The 25,567-nt window shown below is 45.5% G+C and overlaps 1 protein-coding gene across 1 annotated transcript; it reads left to right on the top strand.

Moving 5' to 3' along the window:
* Positions 1–1,381: 1,381 nt before the first annotated feature.
* LOC139926629 (1-phosphatidylinositol 4,5-bisphosphate phosphodiesterase gamma-1-like) lies at positions 1,382–24,002 on the top strand. The gene is made up of 32 exons (XM_071918398.2): positions 1,382–2,411; positions 6,951–7,100; positions 7,902–7,995; positions 8,857–8,904; positions 10,162–10,246; positions 11,189–11,269; positions 11,412–11,446; positions 11,941–12,013; positions 12,105–12,200; positions 12,306–12,424; positions 12,746–12,831; positions 12,916–13,036; positions 13,144–13,312; positions 13,619–13,738; positions 13,860–13,967; positions 14,969–15,153; positions 15,828–16,028; positions 16,202–16,321; positions 16,799–16,982; positions 17,247–17,324; positions 17,670–17,773; positions 17,926–18,022; positions 18,128–18,194; positions 18,761–18,927; positions 19,291–19,387; positions 19,583–19,807; positions 20,012–20,157; positions 20,421–20,535; positions 20,698–20,859; positions 21,491–21,579; positions 21,713–21,897; positions 22,274–24,002. The coding sequence occupies exons 1-32, from the start codon at positions 2,144–2,146 to the stop codon at positions 22,332–22,334; spliced, it is 3,936 nt and encodes a 1,311-aa protein (XP_071774499.2). The 5' UTR covers positions 1,382–2,143; the 3' UTR covers positions 22,335–24,002.
* Positions 24,003–25,567: the final 1,565 nt, after the last annotated feature.

Here is a 25,567-nt window from a genome sequence, read left to right as displayed (position 1 = left end):
AATAATTGACTGTGGGGTTACATGCCTCTCTCCCCTTCACCCCACTCTGTCATGAAACTCTTGCTACTGTATCTCCAATCTCGCCCTCTCTTTTGTCCCCACCTCCCTGCCCTTCCACTCCAAGACATAGGGAAGGGTTTCCTTGAATTGTGATTGGCTGCCTGCTGGCCAGTAGTAGTAGCAATGGAGATACACCCAGCAGACATATGGAGCTGATTAAGCATAGCAAGGTTGTGATGTAATCTCCGACTGCCTCATCCCACTGTAGTGGACAACACTGAGGGTGAATCTCACAAGCCTCCACTTGATTCGTTGTGTCCTGTCATTGCCTCAGAGCAGATGGTGATGTGGATTTGTCCTAAGGCACATTACTTTAATTTCTCCCTCTTCACATTACCATTGCATCTGTATTATGCATAACTGTCCACATTTTTCTTTAATTGCCAACATGATTGATATTCAGGGTCACATAACTTCACATACTACTGGCTTTCATTTTAATGATATTTAATTGATCTCTGTAGGGAAATCACTTGCCCACCTCCAGAGAGGTCAAATTGCAGTAGCAAAGCTGCAACAATGCCAACAGTTCTGGAGTGTTTAAGTGTCTTGCTCAAGGACACTTGAGCAGGGTGGATGTTAGCTGACACAGGGCTTGATCCCAGGTCCTCCAGTTGAAGGACAGTCTCTCTAACCACAAGGCCACTTTCCTGACCAAAGCAGGTCACCCTGCTAGTAGGTTTTTATTGTTGCAGGTCATGACTGTCTAGACCTGTCAGTGACCTTAGGAGTGTGAACCCCACCTGACCTGACCCCCTTGACCTGACCGTCACCCGCAGTGTTCAAGCTGCTGCTGTTGTGGGGATTTCAGTGGAATAACCTCACCCATAGCTGCACATCTCCTGGAGGCCCGTGGAGGTCGCTATTTACTTGTCTCCTTTCCCTTCCCTGGCTCTCAGCTGCGGCTCCCTCCCCTCCCCTCCCCTCATCTTCCCTCAGATATACTACAGCACAAGCGAAAAAAAAAAAAAATCTGCTCAAGCTTTTCCGGTCTGCTAGCCCTAATTTCCTCTCAAGACCTCTGGCGTTCGAGCTAAGGGGACGCGCAGGCAGGCAGGCAGGCAGGCAGGCAGCCGAGGCGAGGATTTGCAGCTCGAGACATTGGGGGGCAATTGCTGTGTCAAGCCCGCGCGCCTCTATACATTTTTGTTTTATCCTTCTTCCGAGGGGGCAGTCGCGTAGGATAATGCATCCTCTCGGCGGCGTGTGCTCGGGAATGTCTTCGGCGAGTGTGTGAGGGAGAGAGCAGAATGTTTGGGCAGATGGGAGCGCACAGGACTCTCGCCGCGGCCGCTCCGAGCTCTCCCAACCGCGCGTTTCACCGTCTCCGCGAAGCCACGGAGCTCGTGCCGATGCCCGTCCTCCTCGCCGCCGCTCTGCTGCACCCACCTCCGCCGTTGCAATCGGGTATTTGTCCGACTCGTCATTACATAACTCGGCGTCTTTGTCGCTCGCGTTGACTTCACTGCCAAGCCAGGGGAAATAGAGAAAGGGGGTTCGTTTGCTGCCTTGCGTGTTTGTTTCCCTGCCACCAGCCTGTGGTGGTGTCGGTGTAGAGACAGCAGGCACCGGCGGGGGCCAAGCAGGACTTTTACACGGACCGTGCTTTTGCTGTCGTGGAGTGAAGGACCACGGGCCAGCAGGAGGACAGAAGGGTGGAAACCTCAGTCCAGCGGTGATGAGAAGACCAACTCTCTCCAAGTGGATCTCGCTGGTGAGCTGCCAGAAGCATCTGGAAAGGATAACACGGGGATACACTCCCCCCCCATCCCAGAAGACTGGAGAAAAATCTCAGACATTTTCAGCTTTTCAGTTTTATGGCTGCTCACTAATGTATTTTACTTTGCGTTTTAATGTGAAATTGGATGATTTAATTACACTGGCACACAGAGTACACTGCTTGCCCTGGGTGGCACAATTTGGCTTCATAATCAGAGTTCTTCGCACCAGTGGCTTGGACATGTTGGATAATTGTGCCCCTCAGTGCATTGGATAGGTGGTTAAAGGACAACCATCCCCTCTCTTTCCCCCCCAAAAAACACAACAAATTACCAATTCTGCAAGGTTTCCCGATGCAGTGAAGATGTGTGCTGCCAGGTTCAGTGGGAGCCTCAATGGCTGTGCTGAGGAGGCCACCAACGGCACCGGGGCCACTGGTCCGGTGACTGTCTCCCGAATGCTGGACTGGACAGAGGCCAGTCCCCGCATCCTCCACAGCCTGGAGATGGGCACGGTGATGACCATCTTCTACCAGAAGAAATCGCAGCGTCCCGAGAGGAGAACCTTCCAGATAAGGCAGGACACGCGCCAAATAGTGTGGAGCCGCAACCCCGACAAAACAGAGGGCGAGAGTGAGTATAGAATACGTGACAAGTTACCATCTAACGGTGCACAACATCCCTCCCCAGGTCCACAGAACCAGTGGACTAACCTGCTAGCACCTCAGCCACATGCACTCGTCTTTCCTTACTCCCAGCATTTCGCCTACATTTTGGCCCACTCACAGAATCTGTAACCACAACAATGACCAGCCCGTCTTGAGGGTGGTGTTGAGGTGGTGTCAGAAGATGCTGAAATGCCAGTCTAGGGTAAAGTAACTGTGAATATGCTGACAAGTGCAGTAACAGAACACCAGGGTCAGTGTCTTCTGTGTGTATATGTTACAGAAAATCTGGTGTATGGGTTCGTTGTGTCTTTTGCATGCTGTACTTGTGCAAGAACAAGTGTCACTGCATGTACCATGTATTTCTGGTATAGTGAAGCTCCTGTCAAGCTCAACACCACTGCGTCCTGCCCTCAAGCATTCAGCTGAAGCTCTGTCACAGTCTCCTCAGCTAGATAGACAGACACATCGTGACCCTGTGACCTATGCTTCCTCCGTGTCAGCCTCCCAGTAGCTCCCCAGACAGACTTGGCTGCATGCTGCTGCCACATGGAGCCTGAGTCCTCACCCGGGCCCTGAGCTTCCTGTCTGCCCGACACGCTCACTGACTGACGGACTGACTGACTGGACTGACGGACTGACTGACTGGCTGCCTGTGGGCTGAGAAGACTGAGGCAGAGTGCTGGAGTGGAGTCAAGTGGCAGCGGTATACTTAAAGCAGTAGGCCGCTGTACTGTACGATTGTCTTGTCGGAGCACCGCTCTGTCTGTCTGGGGTGTGGAGGCTATTGTCTGGGCCCTGGATTTTGTGGCCTGAGGGAGGATTTGTTACAATGTCTGTCAGCGCAGCGAAAAACGTACTGCCTTCACAATTGGCATGATAGGGTTTCCTTCTGTCTGCCATGTGTTATTCTAACTCTGCCTCTTAGAATTTATGGTAGCGCATTGTAAAGAAAAAGCACATCTCCTTTTGACTCCTCCCCAATGAAATAGAAATAGGTCTATTTAGGATTTCTTTCCGTCGCCCAGCTGAACACGATTCTGGGATCTGTTTTGATTTGGTGTAATAGACACTTGCTCTTGCAGCTTCTCCCTCTCCTCCACTTTGTCTGTTTTCTCTTCTCCAGTAACCCCATCCCCCCTTCTCTCAGTGGAAGCTCAGGGTTGTGTGTGTGTGTGTGTGTGTGTGTGTGTGTGGAGACTAATAGCCGCTCCACACATGTAGGTCTCATTTCTGCTCAGCAAGCCTTGTCAATTATTTATCTATGATCATAAACCACATAAACCGCGCCTCTGCTAATCCAAGGGGCAACACGTATGTGTCCAAGTGCCAAGAAACCAGGGCTAACAGCCTCCACCGCCCACTCACACTTGCATGCAAATCCACCATACACAGTCATATAGCCCTATATCCCACCAGTAACCATACCGCTTTCATACACACACATACACTCATAACCCACAACCCCCCTTTACAAACAGCCTCCCTCTGGACAACCCCACCAGTACATTCCAGGAACTCAGTGGGACCCCGCCACTCTTTGCAGCTCCCTCTTCCCTCTCCCTCACTTTATCTCCCACAGCTCTGTCTCTCTCCCTCCTCAACTTTCCTCTTTTTTTTTTTTTTTCCTTTTGCCTCCCTGTTTGCCTCCAGCGCTCCCTTCCCTTCCCTTTCTCCATTTACCACCCCACATCTTTTCTCACTTCTTTTCCTCATCGCCTCCCTTTTCAGTCTCCACGTCCGTTTTCTTCCAAGCTCTTTCGCTTTCTGTATTTCAAGGTTATTGTTATCGTATGTCCTGGCCATTCTTTGTCTGCTGTTCTCCAAAACTCTCATTCATATCTGTCTGGCTCCCCCCCTTCACTCTCTCTCTCTCTCTCTCGCTCTCTCTCTCTCTCTCTCTCTCTCTCTCTCTCTCTCTCTCTCTCTCTCTCTCCTCTTGACCTTGTGTTTGCTTACTTCCCTCCTCTCACCTCCCCCATCTCTCCTTCTTTTCCTTCCTTTGTTTTTATTGCCCTATACTTATTTTGTTTCTCTGCTGTTTGCTTTAAAGTTTCTTCGTCTGAACTTACATTACTAGACACACACACTCAGGAGTCCGTGTTATTCTTTGAGATGAGCACTTTGGCAAACATTGAAGGTATTAAATCCTGAGGCACAGGAAGTGCGGGGTTATCGGGGAGTGTCTCACTTCCTGCCTCAGATTGAAGGACTGAGTGCAGGAAAACAAAGGCCCAACATCTTCTGCAGGAAAAAGCAACGGAGACGCCAACCAGAAGTGTGTGTCCAAATGAGGCGCTGGGTGCCTGAGAAGACTCCATACCTATAATCCACATCATTCCGCATGCTACCGCCATTCACTCATCCCCGCTATTCATCAGCGTCATTATCTCTCACCTCCTCAATCAACATCTCTCTTGATTATTTATCATTCTCATCTCTCCCCTTCCTTAAAAATCTCCAAATAGACACCGGCCATCTGGTAGAGATTGATGTCACCAGCTGTACCAGAACGGTTTGTTTCAAATCACTAGGACCCGTACTGTAATTATCAACGGTTGGTGGTTCGGGTCAGCAGTCCACATAACTTGTGGTGGGCGCTGCAGCTCTGCGGGAACATTCAGTCGGTGTCCATGTAATGCCCGTCCAGCACTGTGAACTGACTGCCATGGCCAAGCCGAGAAAAAGAAAGAAACAGTTCATTCACATTTCCGCCTCTCTGTGCTGACAGAATGGGATTATTTTATAAGCAAAGCTGGTACTGAGATCATACAATAACAGAACATCCCATGATGGAGTCATAATGTGTAATAGTAGGTAAGGTCTATGTGTGCTGTATGTTCTGCGGCGCTGTTGACGGTGTTGACAGCCGCTTACTCTGATGTGTCTCCAGTTGGCCCGCTATGGTTTTTCCACCTCACCTCTCCCCTCCTGTTATGTTCATCTAAGTTTACATTAGACTTTTATCCAAAGCACTTGTGTGTGTGTCTTTATCACAACCATGTTTACAGCCTGGACTAAGATAAAAGGCAGCAGAGGGAGGAATTATGGTGTGTGTGTGTGTGTCTGCACGCATAGACGCCTACACGTTTGTCCTGTTCTTTCTGTACTCCCTTATCTAGCCGTGTGTGTTTGTGGTGTAGTGTAATACCCCAGTAAGCGTGAGAAAGGCAGTGTGTGTGTGTGTGTGTGTATTAACACAGTCATGGTGAGCGAAGCGTGACTTTTGGCTACCGCGCCTGTACGCTTTATTGTCTGACGTCCAGACTAAATGGCAGGAAGCAATAAAGGGAGAGACAAACAAAAAAAGGGAAAAAAATCGCAGTTTTGTTGGGTATTTCTATATTAGTTTGGGAGGATATTGAGTCACCTTTATAGTATGTGCTGTATCCGCAAAGATGTTACCACATAGCAGCCATGGTGTATGTGTGCATCAAACAAAGACCAAGGTGCTGTGCTGTCTCTGAGCCAGACGCTGTACTGGGTCATAGAGAAGGGATGCAGATTGTTCCCATCAGAGAGAGGAACAGGCCGTCCCTAGGTCAGAACTCACAGTATTTGAGTGATGTGTGTTTGAGTGTGTGTGTGTGCAGACCAAACTCCCTCCCAGTGAAAGTATGGACACGTTTCCATCTGAGGATAGTGTAGTTCTCTCTTAATCTCGTGCCAAACCTGCTCCCTGTCATCTCCACATGCAGGAGGCTCAGATAGGAACCAGATTTCTCCTCTCTGCCCGTTGGCCTGTTTGATACAGGATTATATACAACCTGCTGAGGACGACCAGCTTGGGCCAGATAAAGAACAGTGCAGGCTTGGATTGTTCTCCTCTGTGTCTGCTTTTGTCTGCCTGTCGGTCGGATAACTCGGTACTAGTGGGGAGTATTTACTTTTTATCTAACGAGAAATAGCTGTTAGTTTTGACTCTCCCTCATTCTCCGTTTAGTTTCCCCATTTCATTCCTGTTTCTTATTTAGTGCAAGCTCCTCTGAGTTGAACTAGAAAGTAGCATGTAGGCATATAAATGCGACATTCATGTCAGTTCAAGTGTGTGTGCCATAGTAGGCCTACAGTGTGTTTGGTTTATGAAGGCCGGAACATCTCCGTGTGTATGTTTATGTGTGTTTGCATAAGACATCTGCTAAGTCAATAAGAATGAGTTTTCTTTGTGGGTGTGGTGCGAGTGTCACTGTACGAGTCCAGAGTTTACATCATACTTCGTGGTCAGTTCCCCGACTTAGCCTCTCTCTGTTAAAACTGTGTGTCTGTGTGTGTGAGAGACTGCTGCAGCTGAAGAATTCTGCAGCAGTGACCTTTGCCCTGTTGTCCTGAGTGTCTTGCTACTTGACAGCTGATGTGTTTGCGTGTGTTTGTGTGTGCACACCCTCGCATGCATTTGTACAGCAGCATATTTTGAGTGTTAGGCAGAGATATGAACAACATGCCAAACCGTGATTTATGGCGTGCATACTTGCATTCATGCAACACTATCCTTCTTTTCCTCCTCCAGTTGACATTCGGGAGATCCGGGAGCTGCGGTTGGGAAAGGGCTCCCGCGATTTCGAGCGCTACCCCGAGGAGGCTCGTAAACTGGACTCCGCCCACTGCTTCATTGTACTCTATGGCCTGGAGTTTCGCCTGAGGACCCTCAGTGTGGCTGGTCAGTATCTGTGTGTGTGTGTGTGTGTGTGTGTGTGGAATTGGAATTGCACACAGCTCTATGAAGCAGAATTGAATTCTATTAAATTTCATGAAATTCCACGTCTTCCACAGAGGTTGTCCCGACTTGATAAACATTATAAATCAAATATTATGAATCAAATATAAGACAGTTAAACAAATCCGTTCAATCATAATGTATGCATTACAATTACATGTATCACCTGAAAGGTACCTTTTAACATTTTATGATATTCAGTATTCATAGTATTCTGTGCCATCATCACATGGCCATCTTGGTAGGAAAATAACAGGTGATTATAATTATATCTTATTATAATCAAACGACAGCCACAGCCAATGAACTGTCTGTATTGTAAGGCACCATATTGGTAGGAAGTGCATGTGACATCATGGGAATACTATGAATTGATAATATATATGTGGTAAGAAAAAACAAAAAAACATGACATTTCACAGAATTGAATTTAATTAAATTCAACTTCCTGAAATTCCAATTAAATTCCAATTCTGTTTCCTGTAGGTTTTTTCAAATTCCAATTCCTCAGTTGAATTGGAACTGATGATGAGTTAATTCATGAATTGACTCACACCCTGCCAGCCACTACAGTAGCTTGGTGTCACACTACACTCTTATATGTTTTGACTAATTTATCATTCTTTGGTGTCCCGATCACAGTTGGTGACCCCCCCCCCCCCCCCCCCCCTCCCCCTCTCTCTCTCTCATATTTCCTAAAACAAATCCTGATTCTTGCTCCCTGCCTCATCTCTCTGTCTGCAGCCTTCAGTGAGGAGGAGGTGAACATGTGGATCACTGGTCTCAACTGGCTGATGCTGGACACCCAGAGAGCTCCGGCACCACAGCAGATAGACAGGTGTGTGTTTTAGTGTGTGTTTGTTCACACATGCGTTCATGCACATTCATGCACTAAATCCCCAAAAATGCCCCTTTTGCGAGGATGTTTTTTTTTTTTTTCAGTCATCAGAGAAAATCCCTATTTTAGGGCTTTGTTGAAATTACAGTCATGTTTATTTTAGTTGGGGACATAGTGGTGAGTTTTAGAGGTTAGGAAATCAGCGTGTCACTGGATTGCAGTAAAGGAATGGAATGATACATAATAACAATCATATATGTATGCATGTGTGTTTGTGTGTTTGTTATGCACTTACACTGGGTTTGACTCATTATTCCCCATATATGCGATAAAGTGATATCTCATGGCATCAAAAGAGTAGCAAGTTGGATGGGAAAGGAGTTGGTGGTAGGAAGAGAGGACAAATATTTGTTTTGGGATGAAAATATTTACTCCAGATGAATCTGTGGAGGCAGCTTTTGGCTTCACATGGTGTGTGCAGGAGAACAGAGAGAGGCTGTGAGCGTGAGGATGTGTAGGAGAAAGACCGAGTTTTGTTTTCTACATAATAAGAGTGCTATATGTTTATAAACGGTTATAGGAAATGAAATTCCCAATTTTGTCTGTTTATGAAGTTTGTATAAACTGTTTGGGCAGTGGATTCATCGTTTGACTTGGATGTTTTTTACCGGGCCTTTAACAAATACAGCCCGGCCCTCGATTTAAACTTGGACTCTGTCAATAATATCCCCCCCGCAACTTGTTGCTTTTAAAGGAACGCTTAATGCTTCCATCTGGCTCTAGTAATATCTTTCCATACTATAGCAAACTCGCTCTTTCATTCTTGTGTTTTTTTCTCTCTCTCCATCCCTCCCTCTGTAGGTGGCTGAGGAAACAGTTTGAAGTCATGGACAGGAACCACGAGGGCAGGTGGGTAACTCGCCAAGTAACGCGTCAACACCCAATCGCAACCTTTACAGCGGCCTGTGATGGATGTTCATTGGCCGGTCTGTAGCAGCAGGTGGAATGCAAGGTGAAACCAGATCCAGATGTCATCAAAGAGCGCGTTACGCCCCTGCGAGGGATCTGCCATGACCCTAACCTCCACACCCTCGTTCCAAATATCCCCCCATTCACAAACACACAAGCATCTCTTTCTGTCTCACGCACACACACACACACACACCACGCATGCACGCACGGCCAGGCCCCTATTTGGGTGGAAGCAGCTCCAGCACAAACAGCCTGCCACCGCCTGATAAGGAGCAGGAAGTGATGCGATGGGCTGGGAGAGGGCAACTTCCTGTCTCAGTGGAAATAGTAACAGTAGCTAAAATCCGTGCAGAATAAGCAACAGAGGAGGGAGGAGGGGGGCGACAGAGAGAGATGTTTCGGACATGCTAATGCCGGTGGTCTTCGTCACGTAGCGCTCAAGTAGAGTTCCGGACCTGTAACGTTCCCTCGTGGGTTTTTCTGTCTGCTTTCCTCGCTCCCCTCCTTTTTCTCTCCGTCGGCGACGACTGATGGTTGTGTGTGTGTTTTGTTAATCAGCAAAGTGATTGTCCATGTGGCATTCCTCCCCAGAAGAAAAAAAAATAGGCAAGCGGTAAAGACATTAGCATTAGAAACATAAAGCCAAAGAAAAACACACCTTCATGAATAAGGTAAACCATGCCGTGCCAAAACATTTTCATGTAGAGTTTTAATATAAGATGTAAATTAAAGCTTGCCAGAGTGTGTTAATGGATTGGATAGAAGGGACAGGAAATAGTATAAATCTAATACCCAGCCTTGCTCCCTGCTCTCTCCTCTCTCTTCTATCTCTGGTGGAAGAGTGTCCCCTGCTCTCCAGGCATCCCTGTCGAGCCTAAACAATGAAAACCTTACAGAAGTCCTCTTGCCATTCTGTCTGGAAAAGTAGAAGCCCGACACTGACATAATAGCTCAAGCCACGCAGCGCCATCTCCTGGTGAAAAGACGTGCAAATTCACACACAAGGGATCTTTAAGCCAACTCGCCATACTGAGTCTTTATGGGAGGCTCTCTAAAGTTGCAGTTCAAATATTGTATATCTTTTAGGATTATCCAGCAGTCTACCACTGTGTGTTCCAAATAGACTGTCCTAATGTGCCTTTAATGTAAAGCTCTTATCCCTCCCTCTGTCCTCCCCTCTCTCCCTCTCTCTAGCATCACAGTGAAGGATGTGAAAGCTCTGCTGCCTCAGGTCAACTACAGAGTCCCCAACATGCGCTTTCTCAAAGACAAGCTACAGGTGAGAGCACACTGACGAGGGAAACGAGCCGTACTGTTTCCATGTTATGATATGGATGAATCACAAGGCAGTCATCTGCTGTCCTGTGAGCCTGTTGTTGTTGACCAATAGAAATTGTAGGAGTTTTTGGCTGTTGTGACACTAGGTGTAGGCCTAATGCTGCATTCATCTGTTGCCTAAACCAGGCCATACTGGTCAGCATGATGGGACGACCTTTCCAAGTGCATCGATACAACAAAAACAGATCTGTTAAACAGCATTTTATTTCATTTAAAATTAGGTTATATTTTGCGTAAATTATTAAATATGATTCCCACTGTAACAGAGAGCCGAGCAGGGAATTGCATAGCCCAGCCAAACAAAAATTTGGCAGAACATCTTTTCCTCCCGGACTCCAAAATGGACAGAAGAAGAAAGCACTTGCTTTATTCACAACTTTATCTTCCATGAAAGAGGAGACAAGAAAACCATGTTGAACTAAAGTATATATGTCCATTTTGCCTGACTTTTCAACAGAGGAGGCACTTTTGACCAGCCTTGGCACATCGAATTTACTGTCGTCCTCCTATTGAAAACAATGAACATACAGTTTGCTGTCTATCACATGCTGCCACAATGTGAACACAGCATAAGTGTAGATTAAGAGCGAATGAGGATAGTTCTGATCAGTGTTGAGAGCGGGTGTGGGACGCCAGAACTTACTCTTGAGCCTTCTGGAGGTGACATGGGCCTAAATCAATGAATCTGTGATTGGAGGTTTCCACTTGATAGCCCCGCCCCTTTCCTATAGCATCCAAGCCTGGTTTCCCCATAGATGCTCACCCAAACAGGACAAGCGATAGTTACATCAGATCCTGCATATTGGTAAATGTTCACTCATGGTTAAGGGAAGACAGGACAACATCACCTTGGAGTGATCTGACTATATTGCTGTTTACGCAGGAGGTGGAGGCCAGGAGTGACCTCTCGTACCCCAACTTTGCACAGCTCTACAGAACACTGATGTTTGACGCACAGAGGAGCGTGAGTATCAATTCTGTGTTTGCATGCACGCATACACACACACCCACATAGCACACCGCGCTCACTATGTACTTTGCTGTTTATGCTTCACCTGGCTCCCTCCCTCCTGTTCGTCACCTGGCTCCTCCCCTCCGTTCCCCAGATTATTGAGCAGCTGGAACTCTCCTTCCCTCTCCGGTGAGTCCCTCCACCTCCACCTCCTCTCCCTCTACTACCTGTCGCTCCTCTTCATGTTCCTCGCCCTTGTCCTTCCACCTCCCTACTTTCTCTTTAAAACAGATCGTCTCACTTTATCAGTGTCCTGAAGAAACCTTTTGCATCCAAAAAAAGTAAAACTGTTCCATGTGTTTTTGCCATTTTACAAAGCATCTGAATGGACTGTCTCGGTTCCAGGGATGTGAAACATTTTCTTCATACTGGAGACATTACAGTAAAAAAAGAAAAAGGTGTAATTGGCATAATTAGATTTAGAGGGTTTTTGCAAGACACTCATATGTTCTCTTAATAGTAAGTAAGTCTTTATTTATGTAATGAATCGTGTCTCCTCGCACTCTTATTCTAGCGTTCTACACTTCTCTCTCTCCTCTGCTCATCTTATTCGCTCGTACTTTCACTCCTCTGCCATCTGGCATCCAGTTCTCCTCTCTGACTGAAAATCGTTGTCTTTTTAGGAATGTTGACAGACCAGAACTTTGTCAGATCTCTCTCTACGACTTCCAGAAGTTTTTACAGATGGACCAGAAGGTACTGAACAAACCCAACTCCCCTCTCTACAACACCGATAATACTCTCTAATTTACTTACTGCGCTCATCTCTTTATTTCATTCGTCTCAGGAGTCCTGGGCGTCTGATTTGAGTCGTGTCAGAGAGTTCCTCATGGGGTACCTGAGGGGTGGACCCCAGCCTGAGCCAATGCTACAACTTGATGAGGTGACACACACACACACACACAAACACTGACACCACATAAACTGTGGCGATACACGCTTCTTTCCACTTTGCGGTCTGATCTTTTCACTCACTCTCTTTTCCTAGTTCCTGACCTTCTTGTTCTCTAAAGAGAATTCTGTGTGTGACCCTCGACCTTCACCTGTTGTTCCTGATGACATGAAAAAACCTCTGTCCCAGTACTGGATCTCCTCCTCACACAACACGTAGGTCTCTCTCTCTCTCTTTCTGTCTCCCTCTCTCAAAAGAGTTTGTCCCAGAAACCTCCATATAAGAAGATTTTTGTTGTTGTTGAGTTAGTATTGAGTTGTGTAACTGTTTACACTGTGGGGAAATAGTAGTGGTTAGACCGAAACCTATGATTAGAATAGTCATTCTTACACATTATGTAATTTCTAGTGAAATTAAACTATTCTTCATTTTACTGGGGACCCCTGGATCCCCCTGAAGGACCGCTGAGGGCCCACGGATCCCACTTTGAGAACCGCTGCTCTAATGAGCTTGTACCCATGTTCTCGTCCTCCCAGCTACCTGACAGGTGACCAGTTTTCCAGTGAGTCATCTCTAGAAGCCTATGCCCGCTGTCTGAGGATGGGCTGTCGCTGCATTGAACGTAAGAGTTTTGACTGGATTTTAATTCGCAAAGAAAACTGAATGGTTTTTGGATTCACCTAATTCTGTGTTTTCTGCATCTTAGTGGACTGCTGGGATGGACCTGATGACCTGCCAATCATCTACCATGGCCACACCTTAACCTCCAAGATCAAATTCCTGGATGTGCTGCACACTATCAAAGAACACGCTTTTGTCACGTCTGAGTAAGTGGACTGTGAGGGTATTCCACTGACTTAGGCGGCGATCATTAGAGTATCACATTATATTACTACAACAGCAGCCTGACCTGTGCTGTTGTGTGTGTGTGCAGGTACCCTGTGATCCTGTCCATAGAGGACCACTGCAGTGTGGTCCAACAGAGGAACATGGCCACCCACTTTAAGAAGGTGTTTGGAGATCTGCTGCTCACCAAGCCAGTCGACAACAATGCAGAGGAGCTGCCCTCGCCGCAACAGCTCCGCAGGAAGATCCTCATCAAGGTTCACACACACACACAAACACACATACCTAGTCTAGCTCAGCAGTAGGGTGGCTGAGTGGTTAGAGTGGCCGTCCTTCATCCAGATGGCCGAGGTTAATTTCAGTGGAATCACAATATGATTCCACTGAAAGACGATAAATGATGATATAGAATAATTGCCCAGCCTTAATCCTGGCCATGTCAGCGAGTCCCAACACTGTGTTTGTGCGCTTATTTAACAATACACACGCAGGCAAAAAGCTCTCACATTATCTTAATTTTCAATGAACAGACGGGTGTAGTTACGTTTCTCAATGTGTCACAGCACAAGAAACTGGTGGAAGGTACTCTGTATGAAGAGGTGACGTCAGCCAGCTACTCTGAAAACGACATCAGCAACTCCCTGAGGAACGGCATCCTTTACCTCGAAGACCCCATTGACCATGTGAGTGTGTGTTGTGTGTGCATGTATGTGGTGACGGAGAATGACGATGAATGTAGTACGTTACTGAGACGTTATTCTGTTTGTGTGTGTGTGTGTGTGTGTGTGTGTGTGCGTCTTACAGACATGGACTCCACACTATTTTGTCCTGACCAGTAATAAGATCTACTACTCAGAGGAGACGTCTCACTACCAGACGACTGACGAAGAAGAGGAGGATGAAGGGAAAGAGGTAACGATGCTGATGATGGTCGTCATGCTGAAGTTGGTGGTTGTGATGATGAGGATGGAAGGAGCTATTGATGATGTAATGATGATGGTAATGATAAGGATGATGAGAGGTAGTGATGATGATGGTGATGTTACAAGAGGTACAGTTTTGACATTCGTTATTGTATTCCTTGTTCTTATTCTGGAAAAATCCACCCTAAAACACTTCAACACTGTTAAAAAACAGCTATTGGTGATGTACCTTGCAATTCTGGGTCCATGTTGTTGTTTGGTGGTGTATTTACATATTCCAGAGGCTAACTGGCCACAAGAACGTCGCATTGAGAAATTTCCAGTACAGCTACAATGGAGTTTGATAGCAGAAAAAAGTTTCAGCTGACTGAAACATCAACCGTAAACATCAGGTTCTGGTGTCAGACCCTCAGAATGAAAGAGCAACGGCTTCTTTCTAAACTCAACGTTTTGCACAGACGTTGAACAATCATACAGGGAGAAATCCATCGTAGGAGAGGCAGAGAGACCAATTTCTCTGTTGACAGCAGCCTCAACAGACCAGAATGCAGTGCAGCCACAAGACATATTTTAGACAAGACGTATTTTAAGCAAGGGGTGCAAATCTCGACTGGAAAAAACTCACTCTCTTCTTGTTACTGTGCTGTCACTATCGCTATCAGCATCACTACTACTCTCTCCACCTACATGTATTGAATGCAATAAGTTCACACCCTTTGGGGGTTGTCAAAGGCATTCTGGGACATGTAGGACATCACTAACTGAAATAAAACTAGACGAAGCAGGTTGAAGGAAAGTGGATACAAATTTATTTTAGTACCCTCAAGATTTTTCCTTTAATAGAGGAATCACCAAATTTAAGCATGCTGTACGCAAACTTCATCATATTTACTTTGACTTACCTCGTTTCATTCTCTGCTCCTTTCTCTGCCTCTCCTCGGTTTTCCTCTCTCCTCTTCCTCCTCCTCCCTCTTTCCTCTACTACTGCAGGAGTGCAACAACAACGAGCAGCACTGTGCGGAGCGCTGGTTCCATGGGAAGCTGGGTGGGGGGCGCGACGGACGACAGGTGGCCGAGAAGCTCCTGCAGGAGTACTGTGAGGGCGGGGCTAAAGACGGCACCTTCCTGGTTCGGGAGAGTGAGACATTCGTTGGCGACTACACCCTCTCCTTCTGGTCAGTCGTGCCGCGCAGCGCCCTTCTCTACAGGAATCTCAGATGTTTTTCTGGTTCATTTTCCCAATGGAGAAGAGAAGGGAGAGAAATTAAGAGGAGAGTAGAGGAAAAGAATTAAGTGGAAATTAGAGAAGAACTGAAAGGAAATCAGAGAAGAACTAAAAGTAGAAACAAATGTATAGGATAGTAGTGGAGAAAAAATAAGATGAAAATAGACAAGAATTAAGAAGAGAGTTAGAAAACAAGAATCTAGTAGAAAGAAGAGAAGAGCAGAGCTGAAGAATTAAGAGGGGAGTTTTTTTTTCATGGTGGATTGCAGTGGTTGAGACACAAAGATCCATAGGCCTTATTAAATATCTAAACTTAAAACTGGATAAGCACAGCTACTGAACTGGTTGACAGCAATCAATATGACAACAAATCCATATAAAAAAGAGAAGAGAGCTCAATATAAAGAGGCTGCATTGCATATTGGATGCTATGGTGTCGCATTTCTCTTCCTGCATTTTCTGTCTGTCATCAGTTTTCCCCCCCGGATCTAAAATGATTTTGTGAAGGAGAGGAAGTTCAAGAAGTCACAGATTTCAGCCGCTGTCTGTCTTCTCTCAAGCCTCTCAAAGCTTTCTGAGTGGTAAAAATGGATGTATTGACTCACTCCTGTCTCACCCATCCAGGCGTTCTGGCCGTGTCCAGCACTGCAGGATCCACTCGCGTCAGGAGTCCGGCTCCACCCGTTTCTACCTGACCGACAACCTGGTGTTTGACAGCCTCTACCGCCTCATCTGCCACTACAGAGACACGCCTCTCCGCTGCAATGAGTTTGAGATGAGGCTCGGCAGCCCCGTGCCGCAGCCCAACGCGCACGAGAGCAGAGAGTGAGTGAGCGTGCAAAGAGAATGAGTATGAGAGTACGAGTTATGGCTTTGTATGGAGAAAAACTGAATGAATGGATGAATGAATTAGAAAGATACCAAATTAAGTGAGAGAGAGAAAGCGAAAATTACGTTTGTTATATAAGTTTGTTATAGAATAGTTTTCTGTTGTCCAGGTGGTTCCATTCCAGTCTGTCCCGTGTCCAGGCTGAGCACATGCTGATGCGTGTGCCCAGAGATGGAGCTTTCTTGGTGCGAAAACGCAGCGAACTCAACTCCTACGCCATCTCTTTCAGGTAGAGCATGCACACACACTGAAGGATGACATGACAACAGCATTTACTCAGCATTAAAAATGGGGTCAGGGTTAGGATTGAGGTTGGGCTAAGGTCAGGGTTAGGGTTACCATAGTCTATAGCAAATAGGCTTGTGACACTTTGCTGAACATCTATTTTTTGTCACCTGATAGCTGAATCTCAACATTGGACTATCCAAATAAAGTGGTACCAAGTTTCGTTCCAAAACAAGTTATCCCCCATTTAATATTCTGACAGCTATTCTTTCAAATTGATTGGTAGCATTTCACAATTCAGATAATTAGTTTCTTCCAAAGTGAATATGTTACATTTTGGAATATACCTGTCTGATCGAAAATCTGCTTCTGAATTCAGTTTTTGTGAACTATGTCATTGATCCTTCCTGACAATTTCTGTCTGTCTCTCTCTCTCTCTCTCTCTCTCTCTCTCTCTCCCTATCTCTCTCTCTCTCCGCAGGGCGGAGGGTAAGATCAAACACTGTCGTATCCAGCAGGAAGGTCGTCTCTTCATGCTGGGCAGTTCAGCGGAGTTTGAGAGCCTGGTGGATCTGGTCAGCTACTATGAGAAACACCCTCTCTACCGCAAGATGAGGCTCCGTTACCCCATCAATGAGGACACCCTGGACCGCATGGGCACCACGGTTAGTCAAACACTAGTCAGTGTAACTGGGCTTTAATCTCAAGCCTCCTAGAGCCACACAGACATCAAGTCAAGTAGTGGTCAAGTATAACACTGCGGTTGGATGGGAACCTGCCATCACCAAAAAAGTCAACCTTCTCAATCCATTTCAACACTTAATTCAAATAAAAAAATAAATACAAAAATGCAAAAATTGGAGTTTGTCAAAACAGCAGCAATAGATAGATATAAAAGTAACTTTTATTATTTGTTTTGTATTTCTCAGGAGCTTGACTATGGGGCATTGTATGAGGTTCGCACTCCTCATTTCTATGTCGAGGCCAATAAGATGCCAACAGCACGGGTAAGTGAGATTGTTCAAACACACTCAAACGTTTGGTGTAGACATGTGTAGTCTAGGGTTTTATGTAAGTTGATTTGACTTTCAGTTCAATCGATGCACGAAGTGATTAGTAAATTTAACCCATACAGGTAAAATGATTCTTGTATGTGATAAACAACAGTTTCAGTTTGAATTAAAAATCAATTGATCCCTACTCGTAGTACGGGCACACCCACGCTATCCACATGTTCTTGTACTGTGAAGCCAGTGCAAGATTAGTGTGTATGTTATGTTAGCAGTGGAGCAGTGATAGATAGAAAGATAAAGACAAAGTCAGCCTTATGCTCCTCATGATGTGTGTTGCAGTGTACGGTGAAGGCCCTGTATGACTACCGCGCTCAGAGGGAAGACGAGCTGTGCTTCCCCAAACAGGCTCTCATCCTCAACGTAGACAAGCAGGAGGGAGGCTGGTGAGTGTGTTTTATTTTTGTTAATTTTTTTACTATGTCTTAAATCTATCATGCAAAATTGGATTGCATGTGACTTTCTGTGTGTCTGTTACACAGTCTTATCTCCTTCCACGTCATCTCTATCTTGTCATTACTGTGTTTGGCGTCCCTAGGTGGCGAGGCGACTATGGAGGCAAGAAACAGCTGTGGTTCCCTGCCAACTATGTGGAGGAGGTGTCCAGCTCTCCCACCAGAGAGCCAGATGAAACAGTAAGTTGCGATACATGCGTAAAACATAACCTCAATGCATAATCTACTTTTCCAATCTTTGATCAATTTTCTTTTTTTCTTTTCATTTATTTTATCTTGGCACAGTCCACAGAGAACAGCCCTCTGGGCACGTTCCTCAAGGGCTTCATAGATGTACCCACCTGCCATGTCGGTGAGTCTGGAAAACGTGTCTGTGGTAGACAGAGGTAATATACAGCATTAAGTTATACCAATGGACCAGGTATAATATTGACATGATGCATTTTACCCAGACTTTCTACTTACAGTGGCACATCATGTAAAAGTGAACAGCAAGCATACAGTAAATAATAAAATTCCGTTTAACAGTTTGTTCTTATGGCTGTGTGACATAGCTGGCCTATCCATGTGTAAATAAATCATAGGTTTTATCCAAATATAGTAATTACATGTTTGTGTGTGCTTGATGACTGAGGACATGCCTATGCTGCTACCGTTCTGCTGCTTTTTACAGCATATGTTTGACTGCTTTCCTGATCCACGGTTAACGTTTATCGGACAATTATGATTGGTGGTCAATCAATCGGACGCCAACATCCAATTGCCAGTTCCAAAATTGTCAAAAACTGTCAACCCAGGAGACTGTCAGTAGACAAGCTGCCTCTAGTGCCTGGTCCGTTAGACCGAAACAACAGATCAACACGATAACTTACAGCGATTTCTCCCTCCCTCTCTCCATCCATCCCTCCATCTGTCCAGTGGTTTTGAAGGATGGGAAGAGTTCCCGGCCCTATGTGTTCACGGTCCACTCCCAGCAGCTGTCTTCTCACCCGGTCCAGTCCCTGGACGTGGCGGCCGACAGCCTGGAGGACCTCACCGGCTGGGTCGGCAAGATCCGAGAGGCCGCGCAGAACGCTGATGCACGGGTCAGTGCTATGCTGCTCAACACACATCCTCACACACACACACACACACACACACACACACACACACACACAGCTGCCCGACGAGATCAGGCTAGCCAACTCATTATCCTCCTGTAAAACACTTGGACTTGATGTACTTTTACTTGAACAAAGGGATTGAAAGGGATTTTCACTTACTTTAAAATTACCATCGTTCATTAATATTTATATCGGTAAAAAGTAACTAATATTGACAAGGAATTTCCATACAGGTGTCGCCTCTAACTTACACGTAGACAGTAGACAGACAGTAGACAGACTTGCACATGGTCAGTATAGAGGTGCTGTGTTGATGCTGTGGCTGGCTTATCTCCATGGTAACAGATGCAGGAGGAGAAGCAGATGGAGAGGAGGAAGAAGATCGCCGTGGAGCTGTCTGAGCTGGTGGTTTACTGCAGGCCCGTCCCCTTCAACGAGGAGAGTAAGGAACCAACATCCCTCTGTTCTTCTCCTGTGTCTCTGTCTGTCGTAAAGCCATAATTACACTCACGTTATGAAGAAATAAAATCTCTAGCATGATTTCAGCTGCCCCGAACTTCACCATGACACATACAGTATGTAGCCTACTTGTTTGTGTGTGTGCGTGATCTTCTCTTGAACTTCCTGCTGTTTCCAGAGATCGGGACTGAGAGGGCGTGTTACCGGGACATGTCCTCGTTCCCGGAGACCAAGGCAGAGAAGTTTGCGACGCGAGGCCGAGGGAAGCGCTTCCTGCAGTACAACCGTCGTCAGCTTTCCAGAGTTTATCCCCGAGGACAGAGGCTGGACTCATCCAACTACGACCCCCTGCCCATGTGGCTCTGCGGCTCCCAGCTGGTCGCACTCAACTTCCAGACCCCCGGTCAGTGTGTGTGTGTGTGTGTGTGTGTCAATAACTCTGGGAGAAGAGGTGGATATTGGATATTGCCGTATAATTCTTCAGTGCAAGACAACAAAATGTACTAACTGTAATTCAAAGCTGTAACCGAACCATTAAATGAGACACTGGCACAAAACTTGTGTTTAATGAATATGTAAGTGAATGTGTGTGTTTGTGTAAACGTAGATAAACCCATGCAGCTGAACCAGGCCTTGTTCATGCTGGGAGGCGGGAGCGGCTATGTGCCCCAGCCTGACATCATGAGGGATGATGCCTTCGACCCTTTCGACAAGGACACCTTGCGTGTGGAGCCAATCACCATCCAGCTACAGGTCAGATTCACTAATTGGGGCTACTTTACATTGTTTGATAGGGGAGCGAGAAGGTTGCCTTGGGTGCCATATTATGAATTGGGGAGAGCAGAGAGGGCTCTGGTGGGATCAAAGTAAAAAAAAAAAAGTTCCATAGCCTGGAATTGAACTCTGGTAGAGGGATTCATTTGACAGTCTTGCCACACTCTGTGATATTCCCAGTGTTGTATCCGTTTCCACGTTCCTTAGTTATGTCTCACACTCTACCTCTCTTTCTGTTTCAGGTGCTGGGAGCCCGTCATCTGCCTAAGAACGGTCGCAGCATCGTCTGTCCCTTTGTGGAGGTGGAGATCTGCGGGGCTGACCACGACAGCTGCAAGAGCAAGACAGACGTTGTTGGTAAGACGCTCGCTGACCAGTGGCCATGATGGTGCAAAGCCTCCACCCCTCTTCCTTTCATTGAGATGCATCTTGCGTGTGCGCTGGGATTTCAGTATCATTTGTATGAAGAATGATTTCACTGGCTACATGGTAATTGTCATTTCTTCCTTCCTCTCCCAGCTGATAATGGTCTGAATCCTGTGTGGGTGCAGAAGCAGTTTGTGTTTGACATCCACAACTCCTCCTTCTCCTTTCTGCGCTTCACCGTCTACGAGGAAGACATGTTCAGTGATCCAAACTTCCTGGCCCAGGCTACCTACCCTGTCCGCTCACTCCGAACAGGTGTGTGGAATAATAATAATAATTATGATAATAAAAAATAGTCCAAAAGACTGTGGTGTTCTAGGCTAAGAGGAGGGCTGAAGGAGGTGTTTATTCTAATGGCTTATTGCTTACCTTACCTACCTTAAGACCTCCTGGTCTAAACATCTGTCTCTTTTAATGTGACTTTTCTATGTAGCTGTTGGTAAGCCATTACAATAAAGGCCTCTTAATGCTTTAACTGCCTTCAGTCCTCCTCTTTACCTTTTGGAGTGCCTAGAACACCGTAGTCTTTTGTTTAGTCTTTTGGACTGCTTTTTATTAACCAGTCTCTTCCCTTGTGCGAAGAGCACCTGCATATATTAAAAGTATACCTATCCTCTAAAAAGAGCACCCAGTGTATTTTCATTTTATTCCAAATAATTATAACTTTGTATTTGTATAGCACTTTTCATAGACATAGAAAAGGGTTATACAAGAAAAAGACGGTAACAAAAACAAAGAAACAGTAGTAGAAAGAGAAACACCATTACATAAAAGCACATCTGTAGAAATAGGTCTTAGGTGCACCTTTGGCTTTTTGTGAGTGTTTCTGATTGTGTTTGTGTCTCTGTCATATGTATTGATTTTGTCATGTGTTGTCTCTTGTCAGGCTATAGGAGTGTACCTCTGAAAAACAGCTACAGCGAGGAGCTGGAGTTGGCCTCACTTCTGGTCCACATTGAGATTGTCAATGCAAAGGTACGCACCCACTTACAGTTTCCCTGATCTTAATTTCCCTCACTTGCTGGGCCTTGTGATATTGGATATGTCATCCCACCTGACCACCTCTGTGCTGCTCTCTGCCCCCCCCCCCCCCCCCCAATGATTGTAGGAGGAAGACGATGAGAACCTGTACACATCCATCCAGCGGCTGCGGGATCGGACCAGTGAGCTGTCCAACCAGGTGTCGGTTCTGGAGCGGTCTGGCTCGGCGGACCTCAGCTACCAGCAGAGTCTGGAGGAGCTCAGGGCGGCTCAGGACCAGCTCAGCGAGCTTGTGGAGGCTCGCAACCGCAGGTGATTTATACACACACACACACACACACACACACACACACACAGATAAAACCAGATGAGCACACGCATGTTTTACTCTACTCTACTACATTCTTTTGAATTAGCTGCACTTCAACTTCACACTTTGGTGGCCCCAAGTGGAAGTGGGGATAATGTTTTGAATTTTTGAAAGTTTGAAGGACCGCATTACTCAGAAATCATGTAATGTCAAACTGTGCACTCTTTAGACCTAGGTGGTGGGGAAAAAATTTATTTTCTGCAGGTTCAACCATTGCTTTCTCTTGATGGAGCACACACATATCCAACACCTGAAATTAATTTGTGCAAATATGATCCCTTTGCATACAAACTGATGTAGTTTATCCAATCCTTCCAGGCTGATGGAGAAGAAGAAGAGGGAGAAGCTGAGGCAGCAGGTGGCAGCAAAGCGCAGCTAAACCTCCTGTCCAGCAGAGGGCACTAACTCCATCACAGACGGTGCCCAACACTCCCCACCACCAGTGCTGTGCAGAGACCGACTGGAAAACAGCTCTCTACTGCAACGGAATGCAATCAATGTATAACTGGAATAAACATGCTATACGCTCCTTCAAAATAATATATAAGATTTTCTAGCACTGTACTGTGCTAACGGCAGTGCACCAGAGTAAAAAGTAACTTTGCAAGCAACATATAGAAGCATCTCATGGACTAAAAAAAAACTCAGAAAGCTAAGCTATAAAAAACAAACAATCGTATACTTAGTAAGTAAAAACAGGAAAAAAGGGAGAAGAAAACTCAGGTTACATGAATGGATGGAACTGGTAAATCTGTATTTGGATGGGAAAGGGAACAGAGGGCACACGTAGCAAAAAGGAAATATCATGTCTGTGCCTTTGATGTTGATATGAAACACATAGCGCTTTGTCTGTACAGTGTAGTTACACTAGTGTATTAGTATAGCAGAGGGTCAAAGCAAACTGATACATTAGGTCAGACTCTGCATCTCAATGTGCAGCATGCTTTCTCAACAACTGGAATAGTGGGAAGGACCACAGAGACGCTGGAGGAAGAATCCACTCTTTTGGCTTGGCCAAAACAGAGAACAATATGAACCACTGCTTATGAAATGGGTTTAAAGGGATTTTACAAGAGGGAGCAAATGAAGACTAAAGTCTATTCCTCCAAATCAAGACCAAGTCTTTTCTGGGTGATCACATGAACTCTGCCCCCAGGTGGTAGGGCTCCTGTTGTAGACCTTGCTGTTCTACCTGGGAGAGCACAAACTGGATGAACTATGTCGAACAAATCCTCACCAAAACCACACCTAGAAGGTCTTTCAATACTTCAAAGGGCTCAAAATATACTACCTTCAAAGAGGCGAGACAACAGTGAGAGGGGGAGTAAGAGAGAGGAAGAACTCGTTCCTCACAGCGCTCCCTGGATGTCACCTAAAAAGGGGCTCAGGTGTGTTTATCTTGATCAGACACACATGACAAACAAGGGCTATCACAGAAACTAGCAAAGCACTCCTGCCGGCTCTGTATCACACAGATAGATATCATGCCTCACATCGGAACCACACACCTAGGATCAGTTTCCATATTCTGGCTCTAATCAACGGAGATGGCACAACTGATCCTGGATCTGCTAAAAGCAGCTTCTACCCACTGCATGGCTTCATATCTAATAATGCCCTGCCTCTTTTTCGCCTCTTTCCTCTGTAGCTTTTTTGCCTTCCCATCATTTTCCTGTCTAATTTCTCATTGTATATAACTTGTTTTATTTATCACACAGGTGTAGATCCTGTTATAATAGATGAAAGAACATAATAGAAGAAAGATGATGGACTTCAGATTGATGATACTGTAAGTTTATGTAGAAATTAATATTGTGTACCTGGAACTCCCTTTAAATGTCCCCATAGACACAAACCTCTCTCTTTCTCCCTACACTACAAATGCACTGGGTAGGGACTTCTATGCAAAGGTTGCCTTCTTGGCCCAGCCAATATGTATTAGGCTATTTGACTCAAGTTGTGTTTCTCTCTGTATCTATGCTAACTGTCCAGTATTATTACTCTGCAATTACAAATCCTGTGCAAGTTTCCACTTAATAAAAGCTCTTTCATGTAAGCCTGTCCGCAATGTCACTTTGAAATAGATATACAAGAAAACCAGCGACAAGCAATGAATACGATATCAGTAGGTAAGTAGGCCTACGTAGTGAGGAGAGGAGAGGAGGATAAGTGGAGCGTGACCTTCCAGCCTGCTGGAGCTAAAGACGCAGTTGGGAAGTTGTGTGTTAGAATTTTTGTCATTTTTATTTTTTGAAATTCTAGGTTTAACAGAAAATGTCCTGATAGTCCCTTTATGCTTTTTTTATATACTGTTCCTGTCTTGTGCCATGTTAATTGTAAAGCAACTATTTGAGGCTATAGACTGTTGTTCCATTTGACCATATGACATTATGGTTATTTTCACGGAGTGTTGCAACAAACGGGGATATTCGGTCAGTTCTGCTATTTTAAAATCATGCTGTTGACCTAGGGAGGATGATCAGACCTGATCAGTTTGACAGGAGTCAGTTGGAGATGGAGTTTCTGGAGGGTAGTGGCTATAAGGCCACTGGGCCATGGAAGCATACATAGAGGTGAGACTAGAGAGACACCAGCAGCTATAAAAGGATAGAGGTTAAAGCTAAAAGGGGAGTAATCTGCTGCAACAAGCCATTTTGTGAACCTTTCCACAATCTATAGAGATGGAGATTTGGGGAGATAATGAAAGATTTCAAGTCGGAAAAAAATGAGCCTCCAGCAAAGACTGAGTAGAAGAGTGCATAGAGTATGGTAAGACTGAAAACAGAAGAGGACATATTGGTGGAGGGGACTTCAGGAAGAGAGGAGGGAGAAAAGGCCACACCTGTCTGGAGAAAATGTTTTCCAGCATGAATGGAGAGCTGGACACTGTTGGAGAGGAAGAACACCACATTCAGATGTAAGATTTCCACCACTGTCCTTTATAGTCTCTATCAATGTGCATAATAACATAGGACCAAGGCTGTAATAAAAGCCCGATAATATTACTTCCATCGTATAGTCTCAGAAAAAGCTCGGAACCCATTGGCTGAATCTGATTTGCTTAATCTCATTGTTATGTTCCCTCTGCACTCTCCACACATTTTTTCACATTGTCTCCTCATCAATGTTTCATATCCACTGTAGCCTACACCTGCTGTAGGCTGGAAATACTGTGCATGTGGTCTATACATGGTGTTACAGGTTAACCAAAACCTATGCAAATATGCCAAGTTTTAGGGCTCTACACCAAACTATGTCCTCTACTGTCCTTGCATTACATTTCATGTCGTAACATTATGGATTTTGACCCAGGTTATGGAAAGGGTCAAGACCAACAATGTTTGTGCATGGAAGAATTATATTATTGCTTCCTGTGTGCTACTCTTTTCATCCACGTCTGTTGTTACTGGTAATTGAATACTTCCATGGTTGTTACCAATAATATAATACTTCCATAGGCTGAGGCCTTCTCCCAACAGTCTACTTCCTCTAAGTCAGACTACTGATGACCTTGAAATGAAGAAAATGATCAGCCTCAGACCACAGGCATGTAACTTCATTAATCCTCCTCCTGTTCTGACTTCAGCATTTTAATCCATTTTGTTTTGCAGT

This window comes from Centroberyx gerrardi, chromosome 9 (genome assembly GCF_048128805.1).
Source record: "Centroberyx gerrardi isolate f3 chromosome 9, fCenGer3.hap1.cur.20231027, whole genome shotgun sequence".
Taxonomy (NCBI): Eukaryota; Metazoa; Chordata; class Actinopteri; order Beryciformes; family Berycidae; genus Centroberyx; species Centroberyx gerrardi.
Note: the sequence above shows the minus strand (reverse complement) of the source record. Positions and strands in the feature narration are given on the sequence as shown.

Excerpts from the sequence above, each read along its gene's own strand:
- LOC139926629 (XM_071918398.2), top strand. The coding sequence starts at position 2,144 with ATGTGTGCTGCCAGGTTCAGTGGGAGCCTCAATGGCTGTGCTGAGGAG. Across the intron at positions 8,905-10,161 it reads GACAGGAACCACGAGGGCAG|CATCACAGTGAAGGATGTGA; the intron begins GTGGGTAACTCG and ends CCCTCTCTCTAG. Across the intron at positions 11,447-11,940 it reads GAACTCTCCTTCCCTCTCCG|GAATGTTGACAGACCAGAAC; the intron begins GTGAGTCCCTCC and ends TTGTCTTTTTAG.